At 42.5% G+C, this 17,945-nt stretch overlaps 1 protein-coding gene across 1 annotated transcript in view; it reads right to left on the bottom strand.

Moving 5' to 3' along the window:
* Window positions 1-1,840: 1,840 nt before the first annotated feature.
* Window positions 1,841-17,945, bottom strand: part of KCNK9 (potassium two pore domain channel subfamily K member 9) — an 89,911-nt gene continuing 73,806 nt past the window's right edge. Inside the window, exon 2 of the mRNA XM_054285735.1 lies at window positions 1,841-3,138. Coding sequence (XP_054141710.1) covers window positions 2,297-3,138 — 842 coding nt within the window. The 3' untranslated portion in view covers window positions 1,841-2,296. The remainder of the gene's footprint in view (window positions 3,139-17,945) is intronic.

Raw genomic sequence — 17,945 nt, 5'->3', positions numbered from 1 at the left:
ATAGCAGGAAAAGAGCCATACATTTATTTTCACTTCTGGGATAACAAACAAAGATGAAAAAAGTGAATTTGGAGAACACTGTGAACCCTATGGGCTGTCAGGGGAAGCAGCTCAAGGTGTCAAACACTGAGGTGGTTTAATACATCCTGAAACCGCTTTTTTAGGTATTCTTGCTTTGATCCTTCTGCCATCAGCATTTGCCCTAGGACGTGGTACTGGCAGCACAGCATTGATGCACCCAGCTTGCCCCACACATTACTCTGACAAAGTCCATCCTCATTAAGAATCCTGTTAGTTCTTCACCAATCTTAATGGAGGATTTCATGCCACAGCAATTTCTACACCCAAAGGAAGCTGCATAACGGAGTCAAAGTCATGGATAACTTGTTTGTCATTTACTTACTGAAAGACAGATGTGGACAACATGAGCATATTTGATAGTTCATAATTTAAAGCCAAGGAGAAGACAACAGAGGAGGAATGACACTCCTTATTTCTCCGTATTAATGCTCTTTATAAATGTCTCTTTGAGAGGGTATCAACATCCATCAGCACACAGAGCTCAGAGCTGGGCACACACCATCTAGTTTTTAAGGGTAAAAAAAGGATTATTGCTTTTACACTGAGAGCACAGAATGGTAGAATCAGCAGGAGGTGATTAGTGCCAAAAAGAAATGGGTTTTGTATGGCAAATTAACACGGAAAGCAATTTAAAAGATAGAATTAAATCAGAGACAAAGGTGCAGGTTCATAAAACCCCCAGTCCCACTCTTGTAAAATCAAAGATAAATCTCCAAAAGCACTAAATCCCATGTAATCACTGAAAATTCCTATTCTGTTAAAAGGGAGCTGGATTAGGCCTCAAATTAAGTTCTGTAAAGTCTGTTTGGTCCAGATGAACAACTGAGAGATGGACAATGTCCAAGGAACAACTCTATGACATGGTCTCAACATCCTCCACTACAACTTGCCAACACAACTGCTCCTGCTGTTACCCTTCAAACACTGGAGTAAAGCTATTTTTGCCTGTTACTGCTAAATGCATTTTTCCTTTGCTAGCAAAAAAAGCAATATCATATCTAATCTCACAAGTTCCCAGTGAGCCAAACACAAGATACTGTCCCTTGAATTCTTCCTGAGACCAACAAAGGCTTTCCATTATTTACAAATCAAAAGCATTTAGAGACAATCATCTTTATTTTTTTTATTTAAAACAAGGAATGCCCTGTCACTATTATATAAGAAAAAATATACATCCTCCTATTTATACCCATCTCAACCAAGCATTCCAAAGAATAGAAAATCCTATTCATGCAGGTAATTGCTGCACAAAATAATAATAATAATAATAATAATAATAATAATAATAATAATAATAATAATAATATAAATAAAATTGAAATAACAAAATACACTCTCCTGTTCCAACAATTTTTCCAATTTATCCTAGGAATTCTGTTTGCAAATTGTTGGAACAGTTGAAAATTATAAAATTAAATATAGTTAAATTAATATGATTATTTGCTTTTGATTATTAATTCCATTGCTAGTTTTTCTTGTGTTTTTATTATGCATACCAGTTTTACAAAGTGCATGCTTTATTTATTTTTTTTATTTTTGAACTGGCAAGCTAAAATGATCCATCTTCTCCTGCCTTTTTTTTTTAATGTTAATACAATCTAAAATCTAGCATTAAAAAATTTACCATGATACACCTGGTATATTGACTGCTTATGGCGCATGCTTCTCTTGGCAAAAAAAAGAAAACTAAAACAAATTGGCTCCCCTCCCACCCTCCCCTTTCCTTTTGGAAGCAATCTAAAAAAGCAGGCTGGAACACAACTGCTTCAAGGGCAAAAGAAAAAAATAATACCTGATGCTTTAATTTTTGTCACATGGCACTGGTTGTGGAATTGCACACGCACAGACACACACGCATACACACCCAGCACTCACACAGGCACACGCACACACACTGCAACCTGCTCGTGAGGAAAAAAGTTTGTTAGGTCAGGAGTGCCAGTGGCACATGAAGGCTCCCAGCTGTGTGTGCAACTTTGGATTTGGTACCCACTTCACGTCACCTTGAATCCTCTGACATCCACCAAGGGGGTAATGTAAGGCATACTTTGCTGGAACAGTAATAATCCATGCTTCATGCTCAGGAGCTGAGTCTCAGAGGAGGACTGGCTTGCTCTACTCCCTTTGGCCTCGCTCCGTCTCACTCAAGGAACAGAAAGACCCAAAACAACAAAGAATTGGGAAAAACAAGGAAAGCAAAATAAGACAAATCCCTTTAAATGGACTTTCGCCGTTTCATCAGCCTGTGGTTATCTGTAAAGCTGTGCAACCCAGGTGAGATGGAGCTGACAGGAGATGGGAAAAGGCTGTTTTTTAATGTGCTTGGCGAGATCTCCTCTATCTTGTAAGAGATGGAGTGAAAGTACTGGGGGTTCAGCTTCGAGCTGAATGAATTTTGGTGGGACACCACCCGGCTGGTGTACTCGTGGGACCTGTAACACATGCAGGAACAAACTGACTGGAGGTCTGTCACCTCGGCCTTGTAGCGCGGCCGCCCGTGCTGGGAGTCCTCCTGGATGTGGATAATCATGCTGTTGCGGTTCCCTGCCAGGGACGCCCGCTCCTCGGCATCCCTCCTCTCATCCTCACTGTTCATGGTCAAGAACCTGAGAACAACCAGATTTAGAAATGCCCCGATGACTGTCAACCCCACTAGAATGTACATAAAGCTAAAAGCCACGTAGAGAGGCTTCTTCTGAAGGGCCCCTTTGGTCTGCAGGGCCACATAGTCTCCAAACCCTATCGTAGTCAATGTTATAAAGCAGTAATAGTAAGCGTGGAAAAAGCTCCATTCCTCGTACTGGGAAAAGGCTGCTGCTCCAATGCAGAGTGTCCCCATGCAGGAGAAGAACCCCACAGTGACCATGTTTTCCATGGAGACCTCGGTGCTCCTCATGCCACAGCACTTTTTGATGCGTTTCAAGAGGTACTTGACGAAGGTGTTCATGCGCTCGCCCAGGCTCTGGAACATGACGAGGGTCAGAGGGATCCCCAGCACGGCGTAGAACATGCAGAAAGCCTTCCCTGCATCCGTCCCTGGGGCAGCGTGTCCGTAACCTGGAGGGGGGATGGAAACACACCACAGTCAGTGTTATGAGTAAAAAAAAGGTTACCCATTTTTTAAGCTTGAGGAGATACAAGTTGAGCTGGTTGCTGGCAAAGGAGAGATCCTTGTTAACTTCATGTTGTAATCACCTGTTAAGAGTCGGTCGTTAACTCCCTATTGTTGAGAATTCCCCTTTTTGTCAGTACCACCCTGCCTGCTGCCAGGTGGATGACCCTTCTCGGACAGTGAGAGGAGGGGACATCGGAGGGCATGCAAATGACCTCGGAGCCAGCATGCCACAGGAAAGTCACCCCACCAAACTTACCAAAAAGACCCAAAAATAACGAGCCAACACAGAATTAAGAGATCAAAGTGATGTCTGGACGTGAGGAACAAAGTTCAGAGCCTGCAGAGACGCTGAGACCCTTTTTTGCCCCTCGCCCTAGCCACAGAGGACCTAGAGGCTAGAGGCAGAACGCTGAAGGTCAAACCAAAAAAGGGAACAAGGGATTTTCCCGATGCTCTTGTGAGGACAGAACCCCCAGCTCTGCCCACAGAGCAGTGGACACAGCTGCATCTTCCTCCTCCTCCGAGTCACTCCTTGGAGAAGCGGTGCTTGAGCGTGGACCCACCAGCTCTCCCCACCCGAGCTGATCACTTTTAATAAAAGCATTAAAAATGAGAAAAGTCTCCTGCCCATGTTTATTTCAGTTAGCAGGGCAGGGGATGGTCACGGTTCCCCCATCAAGCAAGCCACATAAATCACTCTGATGCTGTTACAGACATATTTTCTGAAAAATCCTTTCGCTAGGATCTTTTCTCCTGAGAAGCTGAGAAGCTTCATCTTCTCCATGTTTTGCTGCTTTGGAATGTGATTTGGCGAACTGTTTACCCAGCATGTGAATTGTTTTTACTTGATGACCAATGACAGCCAGCTGTGTCGAGGCTGCGAGCAGTCACAAGATTTTATTATTCATTCCATTCTTTTCTAGCCTTCTGATGTTTCCTTTCTCTTTAGTATAGTTCTAGTACATCATTTTCTTTTAATATAATATATATAAAAAAATAAATCTGCCTTCTGAAACATGGAGTCAAGATTCTTATCTCTTCCCTTGTCCTGTGGACCCTCAAACACCACCACATGCCACCCCAGCCAGATCCAAAGCTGCAGGGACACTGCAGTCACACCATCGTCCCATATCTCCTCACCCATGCCCTGTGTCTGAAGTAAACAAGGCACAGAACAACAAGGTTCACACAGGAGTGGGAAAGGTGAAAGAATGAGCAGCCCGTTATGCCTCAATGTTCTGCCTCAATGTTCTACCTCAACAATGTTGAGTCTCCAAAACAGGGTTATATCACATTGATTAACTGAAGAAATTTCATGTCTGTTCAGTGTCACAGGCAAAAGTGGAAATTTTAGAAAGAGATGGACTTTCTCAGGGTGTTTTTGAGAGTAGTTGGTGTTGGTCTGTCCCAAAACCAGAGTATAGTGATGGCATCCAAATTTTGTGTCTGATGACAGCACGGAGTTAACAACATCCACAGGCCCACCAGCCAAAGAAATTCCTTTTAAACTCTCCCATACTGAATAAGCCTTTCTCCCAGTTACCTAATGAAAGTGACTCATTGCTGGAACACCATAGAAATTTAGGGATTTGATGCCCATTCTATCTTTACTTACTGGAAGAATAAACAACTTACCAGCTTGTGCCATAGTTTTACAGCTTTTACAGTTAGTATGAAAAAGGCAATTTCATCAGGATGTTAAACTAGTCCAAGAATAGAGGATGTACCACATTTGGCAGCATAGTTTTCAGATGGGAAAATCATGGCTAATCATTCTAAATCAAACCAGAAGCGGGGAGCTGTTTTGATTTTATAATTATACCTATTCAGATTACATTGCTTTAAAAATCTACATTTCTTACAGGTGACATTTTAAGAGACTGTACCAAAGTCTCCAAAATGAGATGACTGGGACCCACTTGCCCTTTGTGTCCATTCACCAGGTGGGAACCACTATCTAGAGTCCCTTTACAGTCAGTGAGAAGAACTGTGAACTGCACAAGGGCAGTTCCTGTTGTGTACACAGAGATGTTTAAAACAGGTCAGTGAATTATTCTCAGGAGACAACCATTTCTCTACAATCATTATAATAGAAATCTTGGGACAGAACTCTGTTCAAGATTAATACACCTACATTTATGTATCTGCATGTGTTCTCATGTGTTCTATGTGTCCAAACTCCTGTTGCAGTCAACTAAAATTCTATGCAAACAGGCAGCAGTGAGTTTTTTCACTGACCATCCCAAGTCTGGCAGGAAGAAATGACAGCTCTGACTGCTCATTGATCATATTCATTAGGTCCCCATTAGACTGACTAGACATCTGTTGACCACAGAAGAATTTAGACACCCACAGCACTGGCAGATAAACAGCCAAATGAAGATATCCTAATCATGATGGTCACCTTGAGTGACTGTCTCCAGTGCAGCCGCCTGCATTGGAGATATTGAGGGTTTAAATCAGTTTTCCAGAAAGAACCATCTAGCTTTATACCAGACCCCTGAGATATCAGGATACCCACAGATGGCTGGCAGATAAAGCACAGGGCATTCTGCAGACCCACAGATCTTACACATCTGAAGCTGGAGGACAGGTCTGACATGAGATACCACTGAGGAGCCCTGCCCATCACCTTTAGACTCAGGTCATGGACCTGCTACTCTGAGTTTGTCTAATTATTTTTCTAAACTGTTGACACTGCATACCTCCTCAATCTCCTGTGGCAACAAATTCCAGAAGTTCACTATCTGCTATGTAAAAAAGGTACTTTTTAATTTCAAGGATATCTCCTTGTTTCAGCTAGAACACCTTAGTTGCAGAATTGAAGCTCTAAATCTTTCTTATCTACCACCTTCATGTTTTCAGCTAAACTCAGCTTTATCTCTGCTCTCAGGTTTTTTCTGTCTAAACTGAAGCCACAGCCTTTTTAAGTCATACAGCAGAAATCACATTTCCTTGATCATTTCCATGTCCTTCTCTGGATCTTCTGTAGCTGCGCCACACCAGTGCTGAGGTGCAGAACCCAGAATTCTGCCTTCCTCTCAGGGTGGGGCTGCATCTCAGAGTCTGCACTTTTACTAGAACTAAAATACAAACACCAGACAACCTTCAAAATGTAAAGCGAGACTAGACAAGGAAAATAAAACAAGAAAACCAGCAAGAATCCCCTTCAAAAAGCAACAGGTTTATTCTTTGTTGATGGATGGGTTGTAAAAACCACTTTACAAAAGAAGCACAAAACTCAAAACAGGAGGTTCTTTTCCAGGTTACGGAGGAAAGAGATTCACCTGTTGTATTGAGCCAGGTAGTCTGTTTATCATAAAAAGCAGTTTCCAAATTACCTGGAAAAGGAAGTGTCTTCACCAGATTGATGATGGGTTAGTTCCACCTGACTGTCCCTCAATAAAGGCTATAATTGCCTCTCATTACTAAGATCAGCTTTTGAACTACAGGGGTGTTAATTAAACCAGGGACGTCTTTCTATTTTATAGCTTTAGTTACCGATGATAAAGAGAAGGAAGGCTTCAGAAAATGTGATTTTCCAGATGGTTGCAGAGATAGCAGTTGGTGGAAACAACTTTTACTTTGGGTTCTAAAAAAATATTTGGGGTGAAAAAAAGTTTATTTTGATCTCACTATATCCTTCCCATCAAATATATCCCCAAGAAACAGTTTAGGGACATAATACAACATTAATATTATGTGCTTGCATGTTATCTCACAGTTGAATTTCTAAGATTTGTCACTGACTTTGTAATTATTTATGCCATAAAATACAAATATATCCATATCCCTGTTTTACAGATAGGGAAGCACAGACACCAGCAGGCTTTAGTTTCCCTCCAATTCACATATGTAGATAGAAAATCCAGAAATTCTGATTTGTATTCTGCCCCAAGTCATACTCATGTTCCCCAATATCAGATAAATGTCTCTTACTGCATTTTCACCATGAATCTGGGGTAAAGAAAGAACTTTATTCATGAAGCTGGAATAAGACTACAAATAGATTAATGTATAAAGGATTAGAGACACGTACTTATCCTATACAATATGGCTATAAGGAATTGCCATTGCCTCAAACACTCTGAAATGAGGGATGTGAAAATTAACCAAAGATAGACCTAACCATTACTTAAGCATTGCAGAATCTACCCATTGCATCGTACAGAGTAATACATGGAAAGCAAACTGCAGCAGTGCCTGTTCTCTGAAATTCAGTATTTTTCAAACCTAAAACAAACCATTGCCTTCTTAAAATCAGAGACTGCCTCTGGGAAAAAGGGGAAGGTGAGTAATTGCCAGAGGAAGAGGGGCACAAAGGAGCAGTAATGCTGGGAAAGGACACAGGTCACAGTCTCCAGGGAGTTGGGTTTTACTTGCATCAAGGAAAGGCAGAAGTGGAAGCAAGACTCCAGCTACCAAAATTCTTCCTGATTTCCTCCACACAAATGTCACTGCCCTTTAGCAGAGTATAAAGAGATGACTTTGTGTCATCATTAAGAAAAACAAGGCTTAAAGAAAAACAGAAGCATTAATGATGACATCAGGACTTCCCTCTCTTCCATGGTGAAGAAGAAATATCAAACAGGAGAGACCTTAGTACTGGGTACAGGAAGCAGAAATTTCATGTCTGTTCAGTGTCACAGGCAAAAGTGGAAATTTTAGAAAGAGATGGACTTTCTCAGGGTGTTTTTGAGAGTAGTTGGTGTTGGTCTGTCCCAAAACCAGAGTATAGTGATGGCATCCAAATTTTGTGTCTGATGACAGCACGGAGTTAACAACATCCACAGGCCCACCAGCCAAAGAAATTCCTTTTAAACTCTCCCATACTGAATAAGCCTTTCTCCCAGTTACCTAATGAAAGTGACTCATTGCTGGAACACCATAGAAATTTAGGGATTTGATGCCCATTCTATCTTTACTTACTGGAAGAATAAACAACTTACCAGCTTGTGCCATAGTTTTACAGCTTTTACAGTTAGTATGGAAAAGGCAATTTCATCAGGATGTTAAACTAGTCCAAGAATAGAGGATGTACCGCATTATGTACCACATGCATCGCTTAATAAGCCACAGAGCTGAGGTAAGAGTGAGAAAGGCATAGAAGGAGCTCTACACTGGACCACAACTGAACAAACACTGCCCATCCTACTCCAGTGCAGTAACTGCTTTGCTGAGGTACCACAACACAGCAAAGTGACCACAGCAGGCAGCTTGGCCTGCTGTTTAATGAGATATCATTGGAATGATCAAGGAAAGTCTAAATAACTCTCACTCGGATTGGAAGCAATGCCATTAGGGCTCTCCCTCACTTTCAAACCCCCTCCCAGCTGCTTAGGCTTTCCAGACAGAGCTCATCTGGGCTGGCAACAAGAAGAACAGCTTGGCACAAAGAAATGTCATGTTTCAGTGTCCCTTCTGGACTGTGAAGCACCAAAACCCCACAACATCCATCTCCTCCCAGTCAGGGAACAGCTGGGCTACAGACACCAAGCAGAACTGCAGGAAGGTATAGGCAAGGGAAGACAAGAATCACATTTAAGGGGTAGCCCCAAATCAGTTCTCTGTTTGGATATTCCCTGCCTTTGGTTTTTCCAGGCCTTGTCCATTCTCTGATGAAAAACTCTCAAAGAACTTGTGCACTTCCATGTAATTCTAGAAGAAAAAAAGAACTCCATTTTGTTGTTTGCCAGGTTGTAGCTATAAAGGTCTGAAGAAAAACCACTTAGAGCCTTCTTCAATACTTATTTTTCTATAAGTAAGACACAGAGAGAGAATATTCATTATAATCTCTATGAGGTCCAGCTGAGGAACACCCCAGTATATTTCTCTGGGTTCTAAAGAGACATTGTCCTGGTGTACCAGCCTACAAGCAGAACCTGCAGAGGAGCTCTGTGCACACCCACCCTGAATCCAACAGTGACCACAAGGAGATGGCTGAGGAAGAGCAGCATAGGAATGCTATGATTACATATGAGTTTTCCCCAAAAATTCATGTATCAGCTTCATTATTTGGTGCTCAGGGATTTCTTAAGCCAGTTTTTGCTGGGTTTAGTAACACAAAATGAATTACTCTTTCATGAGCTTGGGCATTGTCCCTTCCATGTCTTTGACATCCTGTGGCGAGAAGGTTCATAGAACAACCATCTGTTCTCTAAAAAATTTCCATTGCTCCTTTACTTCCCTTTCATTTCTATCATTTGATGGCAATGGGATCTCCTCCTTTTTGGAAGAGACCAGGAACAATCATTCCCCATTCCCCTTCTTTGTGTCACTCATGATTTTATAGACCTTTTATCCCAAAAATGCCACATTGCCTTCAGACCCCAAGCAAGTACCTCTGACACTTTGCAGCCCCATGTGGGCAGAGCAGCTTGCTGAGATCTACATCAGTGATTTCTGCACCACACTCAGCTGCAGGGTACAGACAGGTCTGCAACCTCTGTCCTGTCCTCCAACACAAATTCCCTGAAATAACACTTTGCTTCTAGGGCAAAAAGAATCTTAAACAAATTCATGCTACTGTAATGATGCAGACTGCACTGAATAAGTAAATCCATTACAAAAGGGAAATATTATGGGAAAAAAAAATCCTGCATATATTCAGTGTGTTGCATCTACATGGTAGCCATTCAAACACTGCAAGGCAGTATCTACCCTAGCAAACTAAACTGGGCTCAAGTTCTTCCAGGGGAGCTTTAGGTTAGATATTAGGGGAACAAATTAATGAAAATAATGTAAAGCATTGGAACAGATTGCCCAGGGAAGCAGTGGAGTGTTCAGAAAACCTGGGAATTTGGCACTTGAGCACATGGTTTAATGGTAAACATGGTACTGGCGCTGGGTTGACCATTGGACTTGATCTTAAACATCTTTTACAATCTTAACAATTCTGTGTTTCTGAGGATGAATTCCACCACCAGCCCATGATGTCCACACTCTGCCAGCAGCCCAGATTATGGTTTCCCCTGGAATAACCAGCACTGTCCTAGGCAAAGCCCATGCCTGCTCCACACATGGAGGGTAACACTGGCCAGGGTCCCCTGGAACCAGAACTGTCCGGGTGCAGTAAATGTGTTTATCTATTTCTGGCACTCAGGGTGACATCTCTATTGGCCTCTGTGTCCCACAAAACACAGGTCCTGCTTCACTTAGGGCACAGATGGAGCCTGCATTGGTTTCTGAGCAATTTTCTGCATTGGGTTCTGTCAGATTTTGAGAGAGGTTTGTCTCTAGATGTGCAATGTACCAGGCCAAGTACATTGCATGCCAGTGTTAAAAAATAAAACCTGTGGCAGTGGTGAGTTAGTTATAGGTTGTGCTCAGGCCAGAGTGTGTCTGCAGAGCAGCTGAGCCTCATTCACATTCACATTCAATGTGCAAGGAGTCTTGGATGTCTTGAATCTCAAAGCAATGCTCTACATTATTCATGAGGGTTGCTCTGTTTCTCTTAGGAGAAGGTTTCTCCCCTCATTCATCTACACATCATTCATCCCCATGATGGGCATCTGGGCCAGGAAAGGAATTAACTTCTCCATCCCTGTGACTCAAACCATTCTTACTCATGCTGGCAGCAGCCCAGGCCAGGAGATAATGAAGAGAGGATAATGGCACCTGTTCTTCAGCAGGGCAAGTGTAATTCAGATTAAAACATCTTCCTGATGTCACACACTTCACTTCAGAGGTTCATCTACGTCAGAGGAACCACCACAAGGATCAGGCTGTGTCTGCTGGATTTGCTGCTTGTGCTTTCAGCTTTCAGCTTTCAGCAGAGAGAAGAAACAACGTGGCCTTTGTGGTGCAGATGAAAGAGATTTTCAGGAGGGATCAGAGAGATGCTTTATCTAGCTAACTGGTAGTAACTCATTCACCAGGACAAAGGCTTTCTTCTGTAAGGTAATCAAGAGCTGCTGTTACCTGGATGAGAGCTGCTGTGTAGCTACACCACCCTCCTGGCACATGGGCTCTGCTCACTGCTCCCTCTCCTCTCTCCCACGTCTGGCCTCTCCCTGTATCCTGCTGCCTTTCTCCTCAAACACGTCCAGGACCTCTTTGTTATTTTATTAGTTGGTCCCACTATCAACTTCAGCTGAACAATCTCTCTTAGTTTTGCACATCCCCTTCCATCCTCAAAGACACCCTCCCCTTCCATGCTCAAAAGACAGTCTCTGATGTCAGGATAAAGCATGGCACATGTCTCCCTACAGGAACACACAGCAATATGTGATAATATCATCTCCTGTTGTGAAGACAGGGACATCACAAGAGAAGAAAACGAATCTGCAACCTCAAATCCTATATCCTTCAACGAACTTGTCATGGCCTCTCATCCTGGCTCATCCCTGGTCTGTTAAAATTGCCTCCATGTCCTGGCTGCAGAAGTAAGGTCACACCACCTTGGAGATTGCACTCAGTGCTTTGTTTTATATCAAACCTTCAGAAGATCTCCTGTTCTGGGTGGCAGGGATGCAACAGGCTTCCAGGGATTTTTTTTCTCCCCACCACAAGGAAAATTTATTTTCTTCTTGATCTTGAAATCAAACTTGCAAGATGTTCAGGGAAAACAGCTTCAAAATCACTCTGATGGGAGAGGCAGGCACAGGCAACATGCAGCAAGAAAATGAGGAGGAAAAGGAAGAAACAGCTTCTCTCTGTGATCTCTGGGATCTGCTGAGCAGCAAGTGAAATCAGCCAAAGCCAGTCTTGCAGGTGGAAGGCCACTCATGCACACTGTGAGGTGGGACAGACAAGAGTTTGGCTTCTGCAGCAGTGGCTCCTGTGAGCTCACCTGGGGTGCTCAGTCTGCTGCCTGTCAGCGCAGCCAGCAGCAGACCTGAAGGACTCATCCAAAACTGATAAGACTGATAACTACTTATTCATTCTGCCACATTTCCTCACTCCCTTCACTATCCAGGTCTGCAGCCATCCCACGTGATCTCCCTTATGGAACCTGAACCTCCTGCTCTAGAGCATTAGTGGTAGCAATTTTTTCCTATAGCTTCTCTTCCACCCACACCAAGTTGCAGTAAATTCTGGCATGGTGGATGCTCTGCATCACCCAAAATGCCTTTCAGCATCAGTCCCCAGCCCTGACCACTACCAGATGTGGCTAAACCATGTTCCATTGGAAGGTTCAACTATAGGGAAAGTACCAAGAGCGCTTGTGCAGCTGCTTGAGAACACAGCCCTGAATTCTTACAGCCTCAGTGGAGCAGGAGCTGAAGCTATCAGCTGTAACAGCATTCTGGGCAGTGCTCCTGAGGATGGAACTTGAGGAGAGAGTTCTGTTTCTCACACTGACTGAAATTATAAGGATCCAAAGGCAGAAATGTAGTGAAACACAGCCATGCTCATTTCTGATTCAGGGCAGGACTTCTGGGTTGGCTGGTTTCAGCTGGAGACCACATGTAATACAGTCAGGTGTTCTCTCTATAAGAAGTTGACCCTCTTGAAGAGATTTCCTTTGGATTCTCAAAGGATCAAGGCAAAAAATGTGTCCCAGTCCCTGAAAGGCTCTCAGTAAGGTCGTGTTCATGAGACACTTTGGAGAATTGTGTTTCAGAGGATCTCAGACTGCTTAGACTGCATTTCCCTCCTTGTTCCCTGCCTGGACTCCACCACCAGCATGTACATCTTCTCTTCCCTGCTGGATGCCTCCCTGGAGAGATGAGGACACAAATCCATTCAGGTCCTTGGGGTAGAGCAGTTGGAGGTGCTGCTTATTCTGTCAGAGATTTGTGCCCAGGTAGTTTCAACATTCCCCCAGGTGGAAATTCCTGGGAATTTCTTTGCTTCCCCTGGAAAAGTTCTTGTATTCCTCCTGGATTTAGACCCCAGCAGGACACAACTCCTCTCCTTTGAGAGCCATTGTTTCTGCATAATGCAAAAACACAGATTTGGTCACATTTGGGCCTTTCAAACACCCACTGGGTTATGGCAGTAAGGAATAGGTGTATGGGTTTAAACCAAGGCTTAAAAAACTTTCAATTTTCCTAATTAGTTCAGTGTTTTTCTCATTCTTGGTAAGGATGAGCCATCTATATCCATATCTCTGCCCATCTGTTTTTCCTCCACGGTAACTTTGAAGCTGCTCACCAATTTCCACCACTTAGAAGAAACTGTAATGTGAACTTGATAGTGATCTGTTCTGCTGGGCCTGCCATCTGGTCAATCTGTGAATACACATAAAAGGGCCTAAAAATCAACACACCCATAGTGCAGGCTCAGCTGCAGCTGGGATCAGCTCCTTCTCTGGCCAGTGACAGCAAAGAAACAGAGCTGGAGGTCCTGCAAGGTGGGGTGAGATGTAGAGGCATGGGAGAGAACTGCAGGAATAACATCTCGCCATCACCTTATAAAACAGCCTGTGATGGAAATCTGCCTGCAAGGATGGAGATGCAAGTCAGGGTTCAAGAGAACTGGGGATGTTTTGAGTTTACAGGAAACCAGGCTTGACTACTGCTGCTCATCAAGGAACATCCTGTTTCTAGCAAAAGACAAAATTTGGAAGATGTTGCTTTTAAAAAAATACCAAATATTTGAGACATCTGTGTTTACTTGTGTTTTTTATTGTTTTACCTTTGAATGTGAATATTTCCCAATTTTTTTTCTGTTTAAAATTTGCACTACAAAGGGGTTTACTAAAAAAGTAAATGAGAGAAAGTGGAAAACTTCAAATTGTCCCATGAAATCACAGTCTTCTTGCTCATCTATCTGACACAGAAGATCTGATTATCTCAAACCTCCTCTGGTTGAACTTAGCTTCTACTTTTACTGCTTACATAGGAGATGTCTGCAGTCTCTGGCAATTCTTTTGAATAAGGTAACAGAGCAGCTGAGGTAATTTCCACCTGGTTTAACACCTCTCAAGAAATCAAGGATGCCAACACTCACCAGTTCATTTTGTAGAGATAGAACAATATCTCAGCCCATCCTTAAAATTTCCTGTGCTTCAGAAGAGAGGCTGGGAAGAGAGGAGAGGTTCCTCTCCAGCTCTGTGAGGAGACAACCATTTGAGCAGCAGTGATTCTGGTGTACCAGATTTGTGTCTGATGCACCATTCCTGACTCTTCCCAAAACCAACAGCAGCTCTGTGCTGGATTTCCAGCTGGGCAGCACTTGACAGCTGACTTCTGAGTCAATATTTTCCCATGAGCTCTATTTTTGACTGTCCCTGCACTCTTTTCCTCCCTTCCCTCCTCTCTGCTTAGTTCTCTGAATCAATCAGAGGACTGACCTGAGGCTCACATCACATCCAGTCCCAAGACAAATCATGCCCAGAACAAGTTCTCAGTCTGAAGAGAATCCTTGCAACCACTAGGAAAAGACTTTATCAGGTCATGTTATCCATTCCCAGGGGATGGCATATGATTGTTCCTTACAATATATTCTCCAGGGCTTTGTCCAGTTTTGTTTAAATGATTGAAATAACAGGGTTTCTGCTCTCTCCCTTAGGAAATTGTTGCCCTGTCCAGTAGATCCAGTTATTAGGAAGTTCTTTTTTGATACACAGCCTGATACTTTTCTTGTTCTATGCTGCCATTTATGACATTGATCTTTTGTAGCCCTCAGTCTAACACCCCCATTTCTCTCCATCACTGCTTTATACTTCTTGGAGATAGCCACAGCTTCATTCCTCAGTTAATATCAGTTATAAACAGAGCTCTTGGAGGCAGAGTCCTGCAGCAAGAAAGACAAGAGGCATTCTACAACACATATACATATATATATACTATTCATATTTATTTTCTTTAGAAGCAGCTCCTTATATGATCACTTTTATTGCACTTGTCTGCAACCACTCTTGATCTTCAAAAAATTCAGGATCTTTGCTAGAGCTGTGTGCAGCCTTTTTAGTTGCAGAACTGTGGTGTCAGGGGTTTTAGTTCCCTGGACTGCAAAATATTTTCCTTTTTGCATAAGTAGATGTGACTGACCATCACTGTAACTTTATGTCCTCACTGCATAGCAAACTTTACTTGATGCTGTCATTGCTTTACATCACAAAGGCTTTTTGCACTCCATGGATGTGATTACAATAAGCATTTTTTCCTTATTCACCTACATAAATTGACTTCTTGAACACTTTTAATGGTTTTCTGTAACTGATTTTTGTTGCTCGCAGTTTATTTGCAATGACCTGAGTCTTCTCCATGAGGGAGGAAGAGGAAGGACTCACCAACTGCAGAGCTGGGAGGATGATCCAAACAGTACTCTGAGGGATCAGGGGGAAATACATCAGGAGAAGCACAGGGAATCATATCTTAACAAAAGACCAAAAATTAATGGTTTCTTCTATGTTGTGATAGTAAAAAAGAAGCTTGAGAAACTTCTGTATAGTATTTGCAGGGATCCCTGTGGCAGGGAGGAATGATGAGGAGGACTCCATCTTATCAGACGGCTAATTAATTACTTTATTATACTATATTATTCTATACTATATTGCACTATATTACATTACATCTAAAGTGAATCTGCCATGCACTGAACTCTGCACACACTGCACAGAATCCTGTGACTGCCACCCAACACACACACTCTTGGCCCTGCTAGGCCAAGGAAACAAAACACCATCACTTTGGGTGAACAATCTCCATATTGCATTCTACTTTGGCACAACACAGGCACATTAAATGAGATAAGAATTGTTTTTCCTTTCTCTGAGGTTCAGAGAATGTGAATCTCAGAAATATTCTTGGGGAAAATTGTGGCTTGCTTTTCTCTGTGAAGAGAGATGTGGCTACACTTCTGATTGCACTTTTTTCAAAGAATTAGTTATTTTCAAACTGCCAGGTCTGAGTCTTTGCAGCATTAGCAGGATCCTGCTCTCAGCTGTCAGTCTGACACTGCCAGGGCTTGAGGAGCTGTATCTGAACAAAAATCCTGTAAAACAAAGATTACCAAAGGCTCAGAGCAGTGACTGAGCCCATTAATGACGCAGCGCCCACGTCCTCTGGAGCTCTGATGTCACTGTCCAGTGCAGTTCACAGAGTAATGCTCATAAATCCATGTGACATCAAACGCTGCCAGGTCTGCTAAAACACAGCACACCTAGCAAGAGACAGGGGGTGACACTCAGGAAAGTGGTTCAGATGTGTTTGCACTGAAGTAAAAACTTGCATTTTTCCTTCTATAACTTTGCCCTTTGTGCAGCTAAGGGAGACACAAGAGCACAGACAACTTGCCATGAGTTTGCTCATGGATCTGTTTCAATTTTGTGCCTCTTCTACTGCAGATTTTTCCCATGTGGAAGATAAAAACAGAGTATTTTTTTCCAACTTTAAAAATATATTAATAGGGCCATGGTATTTTAAACAGATTCTCTTTTCTGCTGTTGAGGACTTTCCCCATCCTAAAGGGAAGCTAAAGGAAGGGGTAGTTATTCTCACTGTGCTTAGGTTCAGTCCCTGCTAGAAAAACATGCCAACAAATCAATTTAGAGACACAACTTTGTCTAGATCAGAGCTTTCTCTGTTTTAGACAAACTTACACAGATACAAAATCGTTTCTTCCAGGGAAGTCTCTGTGTCAGCAGCTGAACAGCCAAGTCTGAAAGAACCAAAAATTCCTCTTCCCTCTCCTTTGCTTGTGATTCTCTGTCCCTTAATGACCACAATAAGAAACTAGCCAGAATGACACAAGTTTTCATGCTTCTACAACTTTGCAATCATAGACTTCTTTACATCAGTTACAGCATTTATTGTACCCTTCTCTGAAGAAAAGCATCCCCAAATGTATCTTCTGAATCTGCCTGGCTGCAATTTTGGCCAAGGTTATCTCCCCTGCAGACACTCTAATTTTGCAGCAGCTTTATTAATTGAAACCTGGCTTTAATGATCTAACAGCAAAATTCAGTGGAATCTGTTGTAATTTCTACCCAATTTCAACACATATGGGCTGAGCAGTGTTTCTATTGGATTTATAGATAGATTTCAGTGAAAGCCCTGCATGGATTTCATTAAAAACAAAGAAAAAATAATGCTGAAATGCTTTGGGTTCACTTTCTTTTACCAAGGTACATGTTTTTATTTCTGATTTTTTAAAACTCTTGCTATTTTTCTCCCCCAAAAAGCCTTATCCTTGAAAATACAAGCAAAGAGAGATGCCTCAGTCATCCCCTACAAATTTTAAAGTCTGTTCTGTCAGTTATCTTTGAAAAACTGAAATCATTCAATCAAAACTTCTGTGAAGGAAGAAGTTAAATTCTGATTGAGAAAGCATGTTTTGAAGCTGAAACCAAGAAAGGTAATGGAAATATATTGCCCAATGGTGCTGTCCTGTCCAGTTTTCCACTGAGCCAGTTCTAACTTTGAGACACACCTGTCCTTGTACTTTAAAGATAGAAGAGCTGAGCTAAAACATGAAGGTCAAAGTTTTGCACTGTTGTTCAGCTTTGGCTGTGGGAAGATTTCCTGGAATTGCTGTATCAGGGTAATCACACCAGCCTAACTCACTGGGCTGGCACTTTCAGATGAAGCAACCTCAGACATTTTTCTGATGGCAGCTTTGATCTCACAGAAGCAAGGACACACCAGGAGCAGAGAGACCTTGGTACCTTTCTCCAAAAAGACAAAGCCAGAAGCAGTTCTCATGAGATGCTGTTCCAGCCATCAGAAACTGCCCAGCTAAAGTCAGGAAATTGAGCCTAAGAGATATTAAACCCAGAACTTGAGCTCATTGTGCATCGAAAAGCTCCTTCCTAAAAAGACAGAGGTACACCTCAGTTAGAGCTCCCATCTCCACCAAT

This window comes from Melozone crissalis, unplaced genomic scaffold (assembly GCF_028551555.1).
Source record: "Melozone crissalis strain CALT ecotype California unplaced genomic scaffold, PUWL_Pcris_2 ptg000002l_1, whole genome shotgun sequence".
In the NCBI taxonomy this organism is placed as follows: Eukaryota; Metazoa; Chordata; class Aves; order Passeriformes; family Passerellidae; genus Melozone; species Melozone crissalis.
The sequence above is the reverse complement of the archived record's forward strand: the minus strand, read 5'-3'. Positions and strand labels throughout refer to the sequence as shown.